The 18,930-nt window shown below is 47.6% G+C and overlaps 2 protein-coding genes across 3 annotated transcripts in view; one reads left to right on the forward strand and one right to left on the reverse strand.

The window, feature by feature from the left end:
- F8 (coagulation factor VIII) overlaps window positions 1-18,930 on the forward strand; it is a 120,354-nt gene that overhangs the window by 85,813 nt on the left and 15,611 nt on the right. The window contains exons 19-22 of one of the 2 annotated variants that reach the window (XM_030850233.2): window positions 1,837-1,953; window positions 2,654-2,725; window positions 4,121-4,206; window positions 7,456-7,611. In XM_030850233.2, the coding sequence (XP_030706093.2) occupies window positions 1,837-1,953; window positions 2,654-2,725; window positions 4,121-4,206; window positions 7,456-7,611 (431 nt within the window). Of the gene's footprint in view, window positions 1-1,836; window positions 1,954-2,653; window positions 2,726-4,120; window positions 4,207-7,455; window positions 7,612-16,880; window positions 17,276-18,930 lie in introns of those variants that run through there. The other variant, XM_060291917.1, reaches the window with a different exon arrangement.
- Window positions 14,037-15,887, reverse strand: F8A1 (coagulation factor VIII associated 1). The gene has a single exon (XM_030850230.3). It carries the CDS (start codon window positions 15,739-15,741, stop codon window positions 14,599-14,601), a length of 1,143 nt encoding a protein of 380 aa, XP_030706090.1. The 5' UTR covers window positions 15,742-15,887; the 3' UTR covers window positions 14,037-14,598.

Here is an 18,930-nt window from a genome sequence, read left to right on the forward strand (position 1 = left end):
GCATACACATACACACTCACAAAAAGAGAAAAAGGAAATATATATATATATATATATATATAAAGGAAGAGAGCAACTAAATCAATAAACAAATATACCAGTGATAATAAGCTCTAAATACTAAACTAACATAAACATAAAACCAGAAACAAATTGATGCAGAAAGCAAACCCCAAGTCTACAGTTGCACCCAAAGTCCACTTCCTCATTTTGGGATGATTCATTGTCTATTCAGGTATTCCACAGATGCAGGTACATCAAGTTGATTGTGCAGCTTTAATCCTCTGCTCCTGAGGCTGCTGGGAGAGATTTCCCTTTCTCTTCTTTTTGTTCTCACGGCTCCCAGGGGCTCAGCTTTGGGTTTGGCCCTGCCTCTGCGTGTAGGTCTCCTGAGGGCGTCTCTTCCCCACCCAGACAGGACGGGGTTACAGGAGCAGCTGATTAGGGGGCTCCGGCTCACTCAGGCCAGGGGGATGGAGGGGTACGGATGCGGGGCGAGCCTGCAGTGCACTAGCCGTGGCGCACTAACCCCCTTCAGGCTGTGTTCACGACGCCAACCCCAGTCCTCTCCCTGCACTCCAACCGAAGCCTGAGCCTCAGCTCCCAGCCCCGCCCACCTCGGCGGGTGAGCAGACAAGCCTCTCGGGCTGGTGAGTGCTGGTTGGCACCGATACTCTGTGCGGGAATCTCCCCGCTTTGCCCTCCACACCCCCGTTGCCGTGCTCTCCTCCGCAGCCCCGAAGCTCCCTCCTCCGCCTCCCGCAGTCTCTGCCCGCGAAGGGGCTTCCTAGTGTGTGGAAACCTTTCCTCCTTCACAGCTCCCTCCCACTGGTGCAGGTCCCGTCCCTATCCTTTTGTCTCTGTTTTTTCTTTTTTTTTTTTTTTTGCCCTACCCAGGTACGTGGGGAGTTTCTTGCCTTTTGGGAGGTCTGAGGTCTTCTGCCAGCATTCAGTAGGTGTTCTGTAGGGGTTGTTCCACATGTAGTTGTATTTCTGATGTATTTGCGGGGGATAAGGAGATCTCCACGTCTTACTCCTCTGCCATCTTGAAGCTCCTCCTACCATACTCTGCTCACTCTTAAGTAATAAACAGTCCTGCAGTCACTTTACATCACAAATATAGTTCAGGTCACAAATTACAATGTCTACTCCAAGATATTAATCAAAATTCTGAACTTGATTTAAGTTCAGTATCTCGTCCTCCAAGTTGGTTGAGTTTTCTGTCTCGCTACCTTATGCTTCCCCCTGCACTCCTGGCTGTTGCTGGTCTGAACCGCAGCGGGGCAAGGGCAGAGGCGAGGGATGGCACCACTGTCTGCACCAGGCAGATATTTCAATCTGACTCTATGTTTGGTGGGGTACTTTCAGGGGCTCTTCAGAGACTCCCTTTTGGGACCGTCCCTCATGAAATCCCCTTGACCTGGTTGTTTCCACCTTTATTCTGGGTGGTCACTGTGACTGATTCCTCAGCCCCTCAGCATTCACCCTCTAGCTTCTTGCTCCTGGAGTTACTTTACCCCTCAAGGCAGGGAGCCCACATCTCGTCAATGAGAAATACACCTCTGGCTTCGAAAGGCACTGAGTGCAGGCCAATCTTTCTCCTGTCTCCACCACCAAAGCATCCCGTCACCCAGTCTCTCCCATTTCCTGGGGTCAGTACTCAATTTCCAGGGCCTCCAGCTGTAGGGGTCACATGCCAAGCACTCTGGGTTTGAGGGGTCCAAGAATGGTGCAACTGACTTGGGTAGATCTCCTTTGATATTCTGCATAAGCCAGTGTATCTTATGCCCATTTGTGTGAAAAGAAATAATTTTTGTTCCTTTTGGTTTTGATAAGGTGTTTTTGAGACAGTGGAAATGCTACCATCCAAAGTTGGAATTTGGCGGATAGAATGTCTTATTGGCGAGCACCTGCAAGCTGGGATGAGCACGCTCTTCCTGGTGTACAACAGGAGTGAGTGGCACCCACCTCTGTACCTCTTTCCCCCTTCCTAGGACGGTTGCTTTTGTCGGGAAACGCATACCAGCTCACAGTCCTTTCCAAATCTAAAATGAATATTGCTGGTAGAAATCGTCAGAGCCCTCAGAGGAGGGCAGATATGCTTGAAGCTTTGAACACTTTGACCCTGAAGCTCCAAGAGCAAATTTTGAAACTTAGTTTTGGTTCAGTTACCAAAGATAACTTACAAATATCATTTGGAAGAATTTGAGTTTTCACCCTAAGCAAGTAAGAGAACCACTGGTCTACTTACGTATTGACCCTAGTTTCCTCAGCTGCACAATGTGAGTAGCAGTAGCACCTACCTGTTGGAGTGAATTCAATGATATAGTACAATAAAATATTTAGTACAGTTCTTGGCACATAGTAAACACTGAAAAATATGAGCATTTGCTGGTGTTCTCATTGACTTGCATTTGTTGGTGTTCTCATTGACTTGCATTTGTTGGTGTTCTCATTGACTTGCATTTGTTGGTGTTCTCATTGACTTGCATTTGTTGGTGTTCTCATTGACTTGCATTTGTTGGTGTTCTCATTGACTTGCATTTGTTGGTGTTCTCATTGACTTGCATTTGTTGGTGTTCTCATTGACTTGCATTTGTGCAGCGATACTTTCTGCGCTTCTAACCATTGTGCTCCCTTCATGTGATTTCAGAATGTCAGACTCCACTGGGAATGGCTTCTGGACACATTAGAGATTTTCAGATTACAGCTTCCGGACAATATGGTAAATACGATTCCTTTCTCGTAAAGCACTGGGCTGATTATATCTTTTTTATTTCTATTGGAAAGATTCAGATAACCAATCCGTCTCCATAGGTGCCTTTCAAATCTATTTTCTCTTCTCCATTTCCCAGTGTGAGCATCTTAATTCAGGCCATCATCACTTCTCACCTGAGTAATGCCACTGCCTCCTTAAATGTCCTGCCTGCCTTCCGTATGGCTTCCCTTGAGTCCATTCTCTTCACTGTAGCAAGAAGCTACATTTTTCTGTGAGCAGTGATAGAAAGCTTGAACTGGATCTAGAGAGAGTTCTCAAACTACAGCCCGCAGGCCACATCCAGCCCATCACTTGATTTTGTATGGCCTTCAAGCTAAGAATCACTTTTCTATTCTTAAATTATTGGGGGAAAAAAACAAAAGAAGAATAGTATTTCATGACATGTGAAAATTATATGAAATTCTAATTTCACTGTCCATAAAGAAGCCACACCCTTTCATTTGCAATCATCTGCGGCCGCTTTTGCTCTACAACAGCATTTAAGTAATTGCAACAAGACAAGATGATCTGCAAAGGTTAAATTATTTACAGAACAAAGTTGGCCAAACTCTGTTTTAGAGGGAAAAAATTGCATTTGAAAAACCAACAAACAAATTGCTGGAGGAATTACCAAATTGTAAGGCCACTTTGAAAAAAAAAAGAAAAGAAAAAGAGGGCTTCCCTGGTGGCGCAGTGGTTGAGAGTCCGCCTGCCGATGCAGGGGACACGGGTTCATGCCCCGGTCCGGGAGGATCCCACATGCCGCGGAGCGGCTGGGCCCGTGAGCCATGGCCGCTGAGCCTGCGCGTCCGGAGCCTGTGCTCCGCAACGGGAGAGGCCACAACAGTGAGAGGCCCGCGTACCGCAAAAAAAAAAAGAAAGAAAGAAAAAGAGGCTTGAAAGTTATATACTAAAATAGTATTATTTTTCTCTGGGCGGAAGTATGTTGTTTTTTACTTCTTTTATTTTTATTTTTACTTACGTTTTATTTTTATATTTTATTTTCTAATTTTTCTCCAGTGAACATACGTTAGGTAATAAAGAAGTAATAATATTATTTGATAGTGATGGTAACACATTCCAGTATTAGCTAACTAGTAACTAACAATCAACTAACAATCAACAAAATTATTAAATTTTAGAAAATACAATGGACAACAAGGACAGGCCTGGTAGTAGTCACTGATGAGAGTTCTCAACCTACAGCCCGCAGGCCACATTGGTGGTCATTGATACTAATATGCGTTATGCCTTTAACGTCTCCACAGCTAGCATTAACCTTTCTCAAGAGAGTCATTTTATTCCTAAATGACTAGGACCAACCCAGCTGAATCTAATCTCTCTCCCCTTTCTTGGGCAAAGGACAGTGGGCCCCAAAGCTGGCCAGACTTCATTATTCTGGATCAATCAATGCCTGGAGCACCAAGGACCCCTTTTCCTGGATCAAGGTTAGAAAATGCATCGCATTCCATCACATCACACATTCCTCTTGCAAGCTTAAAGCGTTTTATAGTTTTATATCTCCTTTATACCAAAGTCATTTTCATCAAACTCCATGTAATAGACGAGGAAAGAACTGAAGAGTAGAGTGGCTTATGATTTGTACCAAAAGAGTCAGGAATGAAAGACTCAGGAATAGAATTGAGTACACTGTGTTTTTAATCTTTCTGTTGGGATTAGAATCTCTGAATATTTTCTGTAACATTGAACTTACCACCTCCCAAGACTGTATTCTATCTTTAGATGCCTTCAACTGCCTAGATGTCCTTGAGTCCTACAGTCCCTTCATTTTAATACAGAAACAAATGGCTCAATCCCCCATCCCACAAGCCAAGAAAATGTGGCTTCTTCATTTTCTAAAACTGAATCTTTCTTCTTCACAATTTCTACACCACCCAGTAGTAAGAAACACCTACTGAAGTTAGTCCAATCTGATAAACCAACTTGGAGCCATAACTGAAAGTGTCCTAGATTAACTCAATTTCTTTTTAAATGACCCAGCCTTTCGTATTTTCTCACTTCCCCATTTCCTCTGGAGCAGTGCTGTCCAATAGAAATGTAATGTGACCCACAAATGCAAACCACACATGTAATTTTACATTTTCTAGTAGCTGCATTAAAAAAAGGAACATCATTAAAATGAAAATCATTTTAATAATACATTTTCTTGGGAATTCCCTGGTGGTCCAGTGGTTAGGACTCTGTGCTTTCAGTGCTGAGGGCCTGGGTTCAATCCCTGGTTGGGGAACTAAGATCCTGCAAGCTACACAGCACAGCCAAAAAAATAACAATAATAATAATACATTTTCTTTAACCCGAAATATCCAAAAATATTTTCACGCCAACATGTGATCAGTCAGGACTAATTACACACGTTTTACCACCTGCTTCCCCCACCTGCATCCTCTTCTAGTCCGTCAGCTTTCATCTTTTTCTCAGTCAGCTGAGGAAATTCCCCTACATACTTTACTCCTTTGCAAGATTGCATCTGCTCTCCTATTTTCCCTGAGGTTAAAATGATAAATAGGGAACTTCCCTGGTGGCGCAGTGGTTAAGCATCCGCCTGCCAATGAAGGGGACACAGGTTTGAGCCTTGGTCCGGGAAGATCCCACATGCCGCAGAGCAGCTAAGCCAGTGTGCCACAACTACTGAGCCTGCGTTCTAGAGCCTGCGAGCCACACCTAATGAGCCCATGTGCCACAACTACTGAAGCCCACGTGCCTAGAGCCCATGCTCTGCAGCAAGAACCCACCGCAATGAGAAGCCTGCGCACCGCAACGAAGAGTAGCCCCTGCTCGCCGCAACTAGAGAAAGCCCGCACGCAGCAACGAAGACCCAACGCAGCCAAAGATAAATTAATTAATTAATTTAAAAAATTAAAATAAAATAATAAATAGGGATCAGGGAAAGATGAGCTAGCTTACCAGCAAGCAGACACAAAGAGTACATCTGTTAATGCCACATCAGCTCATTTTGTTTTGTTTTGTAGGCACTGCCAATTATGACTCAATTTGACCTGACTGTTCGCTAATTCCTAAGTATTTTTTTTGTTTGTGAAGCTGCCAAACCAGATGTTCTCACCTTGTATTTCTGTGGTTATCACTTTCAACTTTATATGTATCACCGCATAGTGGACATTTTAATCTATTTGGCTGCCCTGCATCTGTCCTATGTATTTCCTTTTTGTAATAGCATCCTCATTTCTATTTGGGGAAATCTATCTGCCTCACTGGATACAGTCTGATGAGACTAGTAAACAGAGCACCTTTTCCAAGCATAGCCAAAGAACCCTGAGTGATACAGCCTATTAAATTTCCGCTTCTTAGATTTGGCCAGTGTTCCAGCTTGCCAAGCTCTGTCTCCCAAAGTATTCTCTAGTCTTCCAGTTTCACACAGTTTACTGACTTGATCAGTAAACTTTTTTATACTTTATCAAAATCATGATCAAAATATTAAAGTATACAGGGCTTCCTTACTATGTACTGAAAACAAATCAAGCGACTAAATCCCTACCACAACAATCTTCATTTCAGATAAGGAAGGTGAAGCACAGAAAAGTTAAATAACTTGTCCCATGTCACACAGCCAATAAGTGGCATAAGCAACTGAAAGTACCGGGTACAAAATCATGACTTATGTTGAACTGTACTGTTTCTTTGTGTAGCTGTAAACAAATAAAACATATATATAATATATAGTCTGTTTCCCCAACTCAAATTTAAGTTCCATGAGGGCAGGACTCTTTTTTTAATTGTTCACGACTCTATTCCCAGTACCTAGAACAGTGCTTGGCACATAACAAATGCTAAAAATATATTCTTTGAATGAATGAGTGTATGTATAGATGGAGCTTACAGTCAACTGAAAAAGATAGTCATTAAGCACAAGAGTCATGACCAGTCCAATCTGGGAGAAGTTAAGTTTGACTGGCTTGTTAGGGCAGTAACAGATGTCAAAATTCCTGTAATAGCTACTGCCTTGTAATGCTTGCGTGACCCATGCCTGCCTCTTTAAGACCCACTGTTATTCACTCATTCATTCCAAAACATGTGCTAAGCATCAGTATTACGTCAGATGCTACGTTAGGTGCTGGGGCTAGAGAGAATATAAAAGCTAACAGGTAGTAACTGTTCCGTTACTGCTCAGCAGTGAGCTCAGCACATGTAATGTATTAACTCTTTAATCCTCTGGTAACCTTTTGCCATAAATGCCATCATTCCCTCCACTTTACAGATAAAGAAATTGAGACATAGAGAGGTTAGGTGACTCAGACAGGTTTACTGCATTAAGGATCTCAGTCTAACAAGGAAGGCAAAAAGCATGAAAACTTTACAATGTGGTGCAATAATTTACTATAATGAAATTATATATAAAGTGAAATGGAAACAGAGAAGAAGCCGCACTAAATTTGTGCAGCACAAAGGACGTGTGCAGAGGAAATTGGAGCTCAATGATGTGGAAGTGATTTCCTTTGTCAGGAAGTAGTCTGGGAACTCAGTGAGCACATTTCCTACACGTGCCCATCATTTATTCCACAGCTTCACATGCATCCACATTTCAGCATTGGTCTCTGCTTCACCTGCACCTCCAAGGTAATACTGGGTGTATCTGTATCCATGTAGATTCTTCTTAAGCTGATAAATGATTTCAGAAGGTGGTACATACATTTAAAATAAAGGGTTGTTTTCATCTGTAGGTGGATCTGTTGACACCAATGATTATTCACAGCATCATGACCCAGGGCGCCCGTCAGAAGTTTTCCAGCCTCTACATCTCTCAATTTATCATCATGTATAGCCTTGATGGAAAGCAGTGGCGGAGTTATCGAGGGAATTCCACTGGGACCTTAATGGTATGTAATTAGTCCTTTTAAGAGAATGCATGAATCTTTTAAAGAGCTTTTGACAGATTTCAGGTATGGAACAAACACTCATAGCTTCCACAAATTTAACCCCCCAAAAAAGAATTTTCCACTCATGGGCAATAGGAGTGACTACGGACATATGGACAAAAAAGTGGCAGCATCAAGGATCTCACAGGCAATAGAAATGAACAGGTGCTCTGCTGAGAGAAACGTGTGATTCCTGACTGGGTAGATTGATAAGATTGTCAGTTTGCTTATGGATACTCTAGGTTTGAAGTGACAAAAGGGCAAGCGGGCTCAAAACCGTAGCTTCATCATCTACTTCTCCCTCATTCTTGCACCCCCTGATGAACAGCCACACATCCAGCCAACTCTTCCTTGGTAACACCTCTCCCATCTCTTCTGTTTCATTTATACAGTTGTTACTACAGCCCGAGGCCCCATCACCTCACACTTGACGTATTATGTTACATTCCTAACTAGTCTTCTTCTGTTTCTAGTCTCTTCTCTAATAAAAGCTGCACATCGTTTTGGGGATCATACTATCAGTCCCCTGCCTAAACCTTTCAATGTCTCCCTCTTGTCTTCAGAATAAGGTTCAAATCCTAAAATGGCCCCATGCAAGATGACTTCTGTTTGCCCCTTCAGATCCGTTTTCCTGCTTCGCTACCACGCCTCTTCTTCTGTGAGCCTGGCATGTGTGGAATATCAGGGTATTTCTTCCCTTGGCTGTTAACTCTCCACTGAAGGCCACTGCTCCCCTCAAAGTGGTTTTCTCTACATGTCCCAGTTACTATCGCTGAGTTGCCGATGACCCCAAAACTTAGCGTCATGAGAAAAGCCCATTTCGTTTTGTTCTTGGATTCTGTGGGTCAGGACTTTGGACAGGGCACAGCAGGGATGGCCTGTCTCTCTGCTCCATGGTATCTGGGGCCTCAGCTGGGAAGATGTGACAGCTAGGGGCTGGAATCATTTGGAAGCATCTCTACTTGTATGTCTGGTGGTTGGTGTTGAGTGACCTCTGGGGCTGTTGACTGAAGTAGCTTCTCCCAGCATGACTGGCCCAACTAGCAAGGTGGAGATGACGTCACCTTTTCTAATTTAGTCTTTTAAGTCATGTAGTATCATTTGCAATACATTCTGTTGGTTATAAGCAGGTCACACATCCACCCACGTTCAAGGGGAAGGGACCTAGACCCCACTTCTCAATGGGAGGAATGCACAGAATTTCTGCTCATTTTGTCTACCTAATCTCCTCAGCCTTCCAGGCCTAGGGATGGCAGCACCCTGCCCCCGCCTTCTTAGCTAGTACCTTTATTAACCTTTCCTCAAATTATACGAATTTTAGTGTTCCGTGTTTCTTGCTGGAACCCTGCCTCGTACAGTAATTGCTGCCAAAAGTAGCCCCAGGAAACAGACCTTCAAAATGGAATTCTAGGGTTATGTTGCTAATATATTCAAGGAGCACAGGTATAATTCCCTGCTTGGGGAGAAGACTGGATGCGGAGTAACCTATGACATGCGGTGGCATCACAATTTCTCAGATTATCACCAGTGAGTGATACAATGGGATGAGCTACAGATGGTGAGGAAGACATTGGGAGATTAAATTGACAGTGGCATTTAGTTGCTATGGCAACAAGTTTAGCATACCTGATTGTAGAGTGACCTGTCTTCTTTTTATGGCCCTTCCTTTTACGGCATACATAGGGAAAAAAGAAATTAAATGTTGTGAACATATGCAAAGAACACCCATGAACATATGTAGAGAATCAGGATGCATCCATGGAGCTCTGGAGGAGCCTTCCATGTCCTGTGGTTACAGGCAGATACTTGGACCTAATACCAAATCTAGTAGCTGAGCATGTGAACTGCAGAGTCACAGTGACAATTAAATGGTCAGTCCCACCAGGCCTGTTATGCTAAGGTAAGGGCACTGGTGGAAAGGAATGGAACTCTGAGACCAGGGATGGGTACATTTTTTTTAAATTGGCTGTGCTGCACAGCATGCAGGATGTTAGCTCCCCGACCAGGGATCCAACCCGTGCCTCCTGTAGTGGAAGTCTGGAGTCTTAACCACTAAACCACCAGGGAAGTCCCGGGATGGGCACATGTAGGCAGACATGCATGAGGCTGAGAACTGCAAACCTCCAAATTGCCCTGAGCCTCCTTTGCCTGAAGAGGTAACCCTTCCCCAGTCCCTGAAGCAGTCATCCATGCTCTGCACACAAGTCTCTCAGTGACTACACCCTGAATAGTTGCTTCCCAAGCCAGTGGCTAGTCTCCTTGGGGTCCCTGTTTGGCCACTACAAAAGCCAGACGAGTCATGGAAAAATGACAGATCATCACAAATTTAATCAGGTGGTGATGACAAAAGCCCTGCAATTCCAGGTGTAGTATCTCCTCCGGAGCACATTAACACAGCCTCAGGCACCTAACGTGAAACTACAGACCCGGAAAATGCTTTCTTCTTCATTTCCATTGACAACCAAAATCAGAATAGATTTGCATTTGTGAAGTAGGAACAACAGTATTAACTTTACTGTCCATGCCTCAAGGCAATGCCACTTCCCTTGTTCCTTATCATAATATAGACCCTAGGGACCCCAAACATCTCGACATCCCACAGAACACCATACTGGTCCATTACATGGATGACATTATGCTGACAGGACCTGGTAAACAGGAAATAGTAATCACTCTAAATGCCTTTGTGATTAATACACGCACACACAGACACATACACAAACACATAAACATTATATATTGTGTTGTCAACTAAAAGAAAAATACACAACGTGAGAGTTGTGACTCAAGCTTTATTCAGGGTTTTGCTGATGACTATAGCCTGGGAGGCAGCCTCTCAGATAGCTCTGAGGAACTGCTCCAAAGGGGTTGAGGGGAGGCTAGTTTACATATGATTTTTTTGTTAAGGAATACATGCAGTCAAGCACAAATCTTGGTAAAATATTACTGCTATTCACAAAGAACAGATACCTCAAGTTCACGATTATAGTGTTTTTCTATGTACGGGAAGATGCAAGAAGCAGGGTTCATTAAAATTCTTCCTGAAATGCATGTTAACTACCTAACGGCCCGTTCGTCCAAAGCACAGAGCATCCTGTTATCATCTTTAATTTCCTGTCCAAAGCACAGAGTGCCTCATCCTGTTATCCCATTCATCTCTTCCTCTGAACACCAAGTGCACTGTCCATCAGCGGCTGCAGCAGATATTAGTCTTTGTAGACTTGGATGGTGACCAAAATGCTCTTTGCTCTTCTTTTGTTTTCAGTGTGATATATATGTATAGATATAGATATATTAGCATATGTTTATTAAATATTAGCAGATCTTGCTTCTGACTTTAATGGGAATGGATCCCATATTTTGCTGTTTAACATGCTGTTAGTTTCAAATATTTTTAGTTTCTTGCTACTCCTACGTTATTTGGAATGGCTGTAGAATTTCATCAAATGCTTTCTCAGCATCTTGGATAGGATCACATTTCTTCTCTTTGCTATTGTCAGATTATACTCACACTCAATGGTGGGCTGGCGAATGTTTAACAACCAGCTCTGGGGCAAAGTGGGGGGCAGTCAGCACAAAGGCCTTTATTTGTAGTGTTTGCTGATTTCCATGATGTAAATATTCCCGTCACACCTGATTTCAAGCTGCTGACACAGTGTCATTGAATGCAGAGTTGGGAGCAGACGCCCACAATTGGCTCTCACAAGCCAGTCCTAGCTGGGGCTCCAGCACAACGTGGTGCTGCATTCCTGGGAAAACTGCCCATAAGTCATAGTGTATCAGTCATTTAAAGTTTAGCTGGATCCAATTTGCTAACATTTTGTTTAGAATTTTTCTATCTGTACCAATCAATAAAGTTGTTTTACCTCTTTGGGGGGCTGTATTTATCAGGCTTTGGCATTAGAGTTATACTAACCTTGAAAACAGTGTAAAAGCTTCCATCTTTTTCCATTAAACTATTGCTCTAGAATAGTTTAATTAATGTAGTAATCATCTGTTTAATGAAAATTGGATGGAAAAGCCACTGTGCCTCGTTTAGTGGTAGATACTTGAACTATCTTTTCCGTTCCTTATCTGATTACTGGCATTCTCATTTTCTGTTGCCTATAGTTAATTGCTGTAAATGTGCACATTAAAGTTCTGTCTCCCTTCCCATGCCACATATCTTTACCTACATGCACACATGTATCTCTCTTTTTCCCCCTTTATCAGAGTTGGTGTTTATCTATTCTATTGGGTTTTAAAAGAATCAACTCTTGCTCTTAAAATCAAACATAGATTTGAAGATGTTGTTTTCTAATTAATTAATTTCTGTTTAAAAATTTAAAAATTCACTTTCATTTATCTTCTTGTTTCTTAGAATCTGGAGTTAAATGACTAGTTCATTTATTTTCAACCTTTCTTGTTCAATGACAAAGATAAAATAGTTATTAACTACACTCATGAGGGTCATTCCTTGAGCAGTTATTGAGTAACTGCTATGTTCTAGGTTCTAGTGAAGGGCTGCACAAGCTAGAGCCCATGGACTTGGAGTACAACCTGCCTTTGCATATGGACTGTGAGTTAAGAATGGTTTTTACGTGTTTAAAGTTTCAAAAACAAACAAACAAGGAAGATTATGTGGTGTGAAAAGACTGAAATATTTCTCTCTCCTCCTTTACAGAAAGTGTTTGTGGACTGTTGGTCTAGTCTAATGGCAGTAGAGATGCCTAGACAGTTCACATTAACCAGAACCCTTCTATCCCAGAGCTTTTTGCCCAATTTACAAATTTCAGTCTTAGTCGTCTTCCTCCAGTATAGTGGTTCTCAAATGACTTAATATCTTTGTACCATTTACATACAGAATATTTTTTCATAAGCAACATTTCTCATCATAGAAGTCCCTTATAAAGGGGAGCCCAAGCACCCTTTCAGGATCACTGCTTCACTGCCACTATTTTCAATATTTCATAATATTTTGGATGTTAATTTTGAATTGTCAATGAACATTTCAACGATGCAGATCTTTCCCTCTGGTTTTCAAGTTAAAAAGAACACTAATCATGTCCTGTCAACATAAGTTGATATATAGCAAGAGATTTCTGTCAAAATCACTGAAATCTGGCCTTGGCCCAGCTCTCCGTGCTATGAAGTTTCTGAAGGAGATACATAAATGAACCAATGGCAAACGGAAAAAAATCTTTAGCGTTTTCTATAGTTATGCTTGTATACCCAATACCAGGCTCTCTGGTAATCCCTCCCCCCACCTCCTCAAAGCAAGGAGTTTAGACCAGAGGTCTAAGGAGGCTTCTCCTTGCGCCCAAACCCAAATGCTGTCACCAGTCACGGCCCATAATTCCTAAGCATTCTTGTCATAAGGACAATAGGAAGGAGGCCAGAGCTGCAGCCCAGGCTGACAAGAGTGTACCAGCAAAAGCAAGAGCACAAGGGAGCACGCACCCTTACCACTGTGGCAACAAGCTGGACTAGGCTTTCAGGGCTCGGAAAGCCCCTTCGGGCAGCCAAGTGAGAGCACAGGAAGGGTGGCTGAATCTGTCTCACATGGGCCTCCCCTACATTTCCTCAGCCACTGCTTCCACACTGCTGAAATAGAAGGAGAAAGGAATACCCTAAAAGCCCCATCCACTTTGGGACACTTAACTCATAGTGACAACACTCCACATATTCCCCCTCCCCCCCAAATACGCAAAACCAAGATCTGTTCCCAAACTGTGTCCTTAAATCTCACCTCAAAAGATTAGTGCTGTCTACAACTTCAGCCCAAAGGATGCGTTTTCCCAAGCCGAATGAATGAGATTACATTCTGAAGAGTTCCTACCATCACTCTCAACGCTAAAGGAAATAAAATTGAATTTGAGAAAACAGCTAAGTCGGTTTGCATGCAACGTTTGGACCAAAAAGCCTTGGAAATTTAGTGTTTAAAAATGGAACGCCATCCTGCTTTTAGGGAACAAGGGCACAGTCTGGCATACACACGATCACACGATACCCAAGCAGCATGCCGATTTTACATATTGGAGTTAACTAAGATTTGTGGAAGGATCCGCGCTACAAATAAAAGCTGCCACGTGGATTACCCGTACCTCTCGAAATGGAGCCAGAACTGCAAACTCCAGTGCACGTCTGACACCTCTGCTCTGGAGCCCACCCCGCCCTCACCCTCACCCCCGCTCCCACCCCGCTCTGCACCGAACACATTCGCACGGCAGCTGAGAAAGGACCACATCGCAAATGATCTCTGTAGATTCACAGGCACACTGTCCATTTCGAATGAACGAATCCATCTTGGAGCTAAAAGGGAGCTATCTGCTTCTGCTTGCCGCCTCCTGCCAGGTAGATAAGCTATTCCCACTTTACAGATAAGGTAAATACGAACCACAAGCTAGGAGGGTCAGAATGGCTTTATCATGGACTGAGGGCTGTAGCGACAACAGCGTAGTACTGAATCCAATGATTCCCACGAACACGTACGGGGCGCATGAAACACAGGGGGAACTGGGCGATCATGCAGGCGGACATCGAAATACGCTAATCAGAGTCATCGTGAAAAAATCATGCAGCTTAAGTAGCGAGCCAGAGCTGTGCAAATTAACCCTCAGTCGGAAAGAAGGACGCGGGGGGAGGGGAGCCTTGCGGGGGAAGAGGGGTGGGTGGGGACAGTTGGGTGAAAACAGAAGAGGAAAGGGGGCGGAAGGGACTCGCATGGTTCTGTTGCAGTTTCTGGGGAAGAGAATGGGAGACTCTACTCCGATTCTACCATATGGTTTTTTTTCTGCCGCTATTGTGGAAACAACGTAACTTGTAGTCAACCACATTCCTCTGGTGACAACAGGGGTAAGATACACTGCAAAGGCAGAAGCGCCGGGTCAACGCCTCTTGTGTCCCCGTAAACGCGCAGGCGGGTGCGTGAGGCTCGGGGACAGGCACAGAGTCGCTGGGAGGGACTCGTCAGATCCCCTGGCCCGACGGGGAGATGGTTTCCTGCAGAACGAGGTGCAGGAGGTGGTTCTGCTCGGCGCTCAACAGGGGCCACATCTCCACCTGCAGCGACTTGACGGCTTCCGTGTCCTTCTCGTGGGTGGCCATGACCAAGGACTGCAGCAGCAGGAAGAGCTCCTCGGGAAGCGGGCCGCTGCTGTCCTGCCCGTGGCCGTCGAAGGCCTCCCAGGAGTACTTCTCCAGGGTGTGCGCATGCTCCGGCAGGAGCTTGGCAGGCGGCGGCTGCAGGAGCAGCAGCAGCAGCACGCGGGACACCTCGCAGCGGACCAGCACGTCGGCGAAGGCGCCCAGCGCGGCGGGGGAGGGCGCGGCCGCGGCCGCGGCCCCCGCGCCGGGCAGGAGCAGCGCGAGCGGTGGGGCGGAGGCCGCGCCGGCCCCGGGCTGCGGCGCCGGCGGCTTGGGCTGCGGCTGCGGCGGGGGTTGCGGCCCCGTCGGCGGCACCGGGTGGCTGCCGTACTCCCGCGCCAGGAGCTGCATGCGCGTGAAGAGCGCCAGGGCGCCGCTGTAGTCGCGCGCCAGCAGCTGGCAGGACGCGGCGTCGCCGAGCGCCTGCAGGGCGGCCAGGGGCAGCTGGGGCAGCTGCAGCTGCGCGGCGCGTTGGAAGTGGCCGGCGGCGGCGGCCGGCTGGCCCAGGTCGCGCAGGGCGGCCGCCAGCTCGAGGCAGAGCGCGGCGGCGGCAGCCGGCTGGCCTAGCTCCAGGTGCAGGCGCACGGCGGCGCCCAGGGCGGCGGCAGCGGCCTGCAGCGGCTCCCCGTAGGCGGCGGGGCAGGCCAAGCGCTGGCGCGCGTCGCGCTCCTGCCGCAGGAAGAGGCGCGCGGCCTCGGTCAGCGCCAGCGCCTCCCCGGGCCCGTGGAAGAGCGCCTGCTGGCAGCGGGCCACGGCCAGCTGGCACCAGGCCGCGTACGGCAGGCACTCCTGTGCGCGCAGCTCGCGACCCAGCTGGCCGAACTGCTCGCCGGCCTCCGCCACGTTAGGCTTCCGCAGGAACCGCTTCTTCAGCTTGTTGCACACCTGGCGGTAGCGCGCCAGGAAGTCCCCGGCCTCAGGCCCGGGGCCCGCACCGCCACCGAGGCCGGCCGCGGAAGCCGCCATGATCTCCGCTTAGGCACTTCCGGGCGCGCTGACGCAAGTGGGCGCACGTGCTGGGCGACGGCGGCGGGCTGAGACGTGTCCTGCGACGGGCTCCGGCCCACCACGCGACCGCGCCGGCTCGGCCGCCCGGAGCTCTCGTCGCCCTGGTGATATGCAAAATAGCAAGCACGGAGGCCCGGCCGGGACAGGCTGCGGGTGGTGTATGCAAATCGGGGGCCCTGGGGCGGGGCGTGGCCCGCTGTCCGGGGTTCTGTGAGCGGACCAATGGTGCTGGGGCGGGGCCTGGCTGGGCGCCCCCTGTTGCTAGGTGACAGCTTTTTAAAACAAATTTATTTATTTAATTTATTTATTTTTGGCAGTGTTGGGTCTTTGTTGCTGTGCAGGGGCTTTCTCTAGTTTCGGCGAGCGGGGGCTACTCTTCCTTGCGGTGCGCGGGCTTCTCATTGCGGTGGCTTCTCTTGTTGTGGAGCATGGCTTCTACGCGCGCGGGCGTCAGTAGTTGTGGCACATGGGCTCAGTAGTTGTGGCTCTCGGGCTCTAGAGCACAGGCTCAGTAGTTGTGGCGCACGGCCTTCCTTGCTCCGCGGCATGTGGGATCTTCCCAGAACAGGGCTCCAACCGGTAGGTGACAGCTTGTTTACGCAGGTTGCCAAGCAGGGCATCTCTTGGCATCTGTAGGGGAACACAACCAAAAACTCTTGACCCCGCGTGACCCTAATTCCGACTTTGCCTATGTGTTGATTGTGTCCCGCCCACCCCAATCCCGATCATGCCTCAATCTTCCCGTCAAAGCCCCTGCCCCATGGGAGTCCATGCCAAGCGCTCTGTCCACCCACCCCTGCCTCCCGCACCCAGGGCGGTCGGTCGCCTTGGCACCCTCACCCTATCACGACACCGCCCTCGCGGTGTCGAGCGCCGCAAGGAACCCCGTCCCTCTGGGGACTTTGGCCTGGCTCCGACTTACTCAGAGCCAGCGGGGCAGCCTTCTGTTGTCCGGCCTCACCCCAGGCCCCAGTCCGCCCCCAGCCCCGCCGCAGCCAGCCTCTCCCACCCAGGGCCACCCCATGCACTGTCACCGTGGGAGACCGCTCCTCTCTGTGACCCCCGACTCCACGCCCCCCACCCCCCAACTCCGGCCAGACCCCCGCCCCCATCCCTCCGACGAGGGGTGTCCCACCACCACCACCTCCCACTCCAAGTGAGTGAAGCATGCGCAGGGGGTCTCTTGAAACACTTTATTGACTCGCAGTGACTGTGCCCAAGGCGGCAGGCAGGCCGGGGCCGCCCGGGCTGTGCGGTTGGTCGGTGCGCGGACCTGGCGCCTGACGGCCGCGCCCCCAGGGGCCGGGAACCCAGGTGTCGTTGGGCAGCTAGGGCTGGGCCGGGGCCACCTGGGAGATGGTGCTATAGTCCTGAACAAGTCTCTGAGCAGCGCGTTGCTGCGGGCCGCCACGTCCACCGGCTCCGGAGTGAGGTGCCTCCTGCTGCTGTTCTGGGCCTCATGGCGCGCCAGCTCCAGGACCCTGGCCGCCAGGTACTGGATGATGGCCACTAGGTAGACGGGTGCGGACGAGCTCAGGCGCTGGGCATAGTGGCCCTCCCGCAGGAGGCGCTCCATGTGGCTCACGGAGAAGGACAGCTCGGCTCGGGCGGTGTGGGAGCGGCGACCGGGTGACCCTCGACGGCCCCTCTTCCCTGGCATGCTGGCCGTTGGGCGCGCTTTCTGCGATGGCCTCGCTCTGCGGTGCGCTGGGATGAGGTGCGGCGGGATGAGGGGCGGTCGGTTGTGCCTGCTGGTCCCAACATCTCAAGACAACTGGTGTTCTCAGGCCCCTCCTCCGTATCCTAGCGACCATAGGCCGGGCCCTCATTGGTCGGGGAGCACCCTGTGAGGTCACTGCTTTCCCATAACCCCTCCCCCACCCCACCTCACCCTGCCCCCACCCCCTCCGCCGGGGTCCTGGGCCTGCAAAGAAATGGCGCTGGCAGGATCCTGCTCACTGTGCTCGCTGGACCCTCTCTTTGGTGGAACTCTCACTGTCCACCAGATGGGAACTTTGTACAGAGAAGGCAGCTAATGGCGGACCATCCAGGGGCACCAAGTATACACTGGCGGTGCTGGGCCACCATCACGACTATATATCTGCTTCCAAATGAATAATATTCCTGGCTGAATAATATTCAGCAGGCTGAATAACATTGCAATGCATGGCTAGACCACACATGTGTATCCGCTCAGCAGCTGATGTACATTTGGGTGACTTCCACCTTGTGCCCGTCGGGCATAGTGCTCTGGTGAACATTCCTGTGCAGGGTTCTGTTTGAACACCTGTTTTCAACTCATTTGGGTTTACAACCCATGGGATAGATCTATGGGTTTATTTCTGGACTCCACTGATCTATGTGTCTATCCTTATGCTAGTACCACATAGTTTTGATAACTGTAGCTTTGGACTAAGTTTTGAAATAGGGAAGTGTGAGTCCTCCAACTTTTTTCTTCTTTTCCAAGATTATTTTGGCTATTCAAGGTCACTTGAAATTCCGTATGCATTTAGGATTGGCTTTTACATTTCTGTAAAACAGAGCATTGCGATTTCCATAGGGATTTCATTAAATCTCTAGACAACTTTGGGTGGGATTGCCATCTTAAAAGTATTAAGTCTTCCCGTCCACAAAATCTGCTGTCTTTCCCCTTTTCTTTTTAAGGTCATCATTCATTTCTTTCAGCAGTGCTTTGTAGTTTTCAGTGCACAAGCCTTGCACCTCCTTGGCTAAATTTATCTCTGTGTGTTTTATTCCTTTTGATGTTGTGTGAAATAGAACTGTTGTCAATTTCATTTTGGATTATTTTTTCATTGCTAGGATATGGAAACACAACAGATTTTTGTGTGTTGATCTTGTATACTGCAACTTGGTTGAATTCGTTTGTTAACTCTAATAGTGTTTTGTGGATTCTTTAGGGTTTCCTGTACAGAAGAACATGTCATCTGAGAATAGAAGTAGTTTAACTTCCTTTCCAACTTCGATGCTTTTCATTTCTTTTTCTTGCCTCATTGCTCTGACTAGGACTTCCGTTACAGTCTTGAGTAGAAGCACTGAAAGCAAGGATTCTTCTCTTGTTCCTGATGTTAGGGAAAATGCTTCCAGTCTTCCACCATTGAGTATGACATTAGCTAGGGTATTTCATAA

This window comes from Globicephala melas, chromosome X (genome assembly GCF_963455315.2).
Source record: "Globicephala melas chromosome X, mGloMel1.2, whole genome shotgun sequence".
NCBI lineage: Eukaryota > Metazoa > Chordata > Mammalia > Artiodactyla > Delphinidae > Globicephala > Globicephala melas.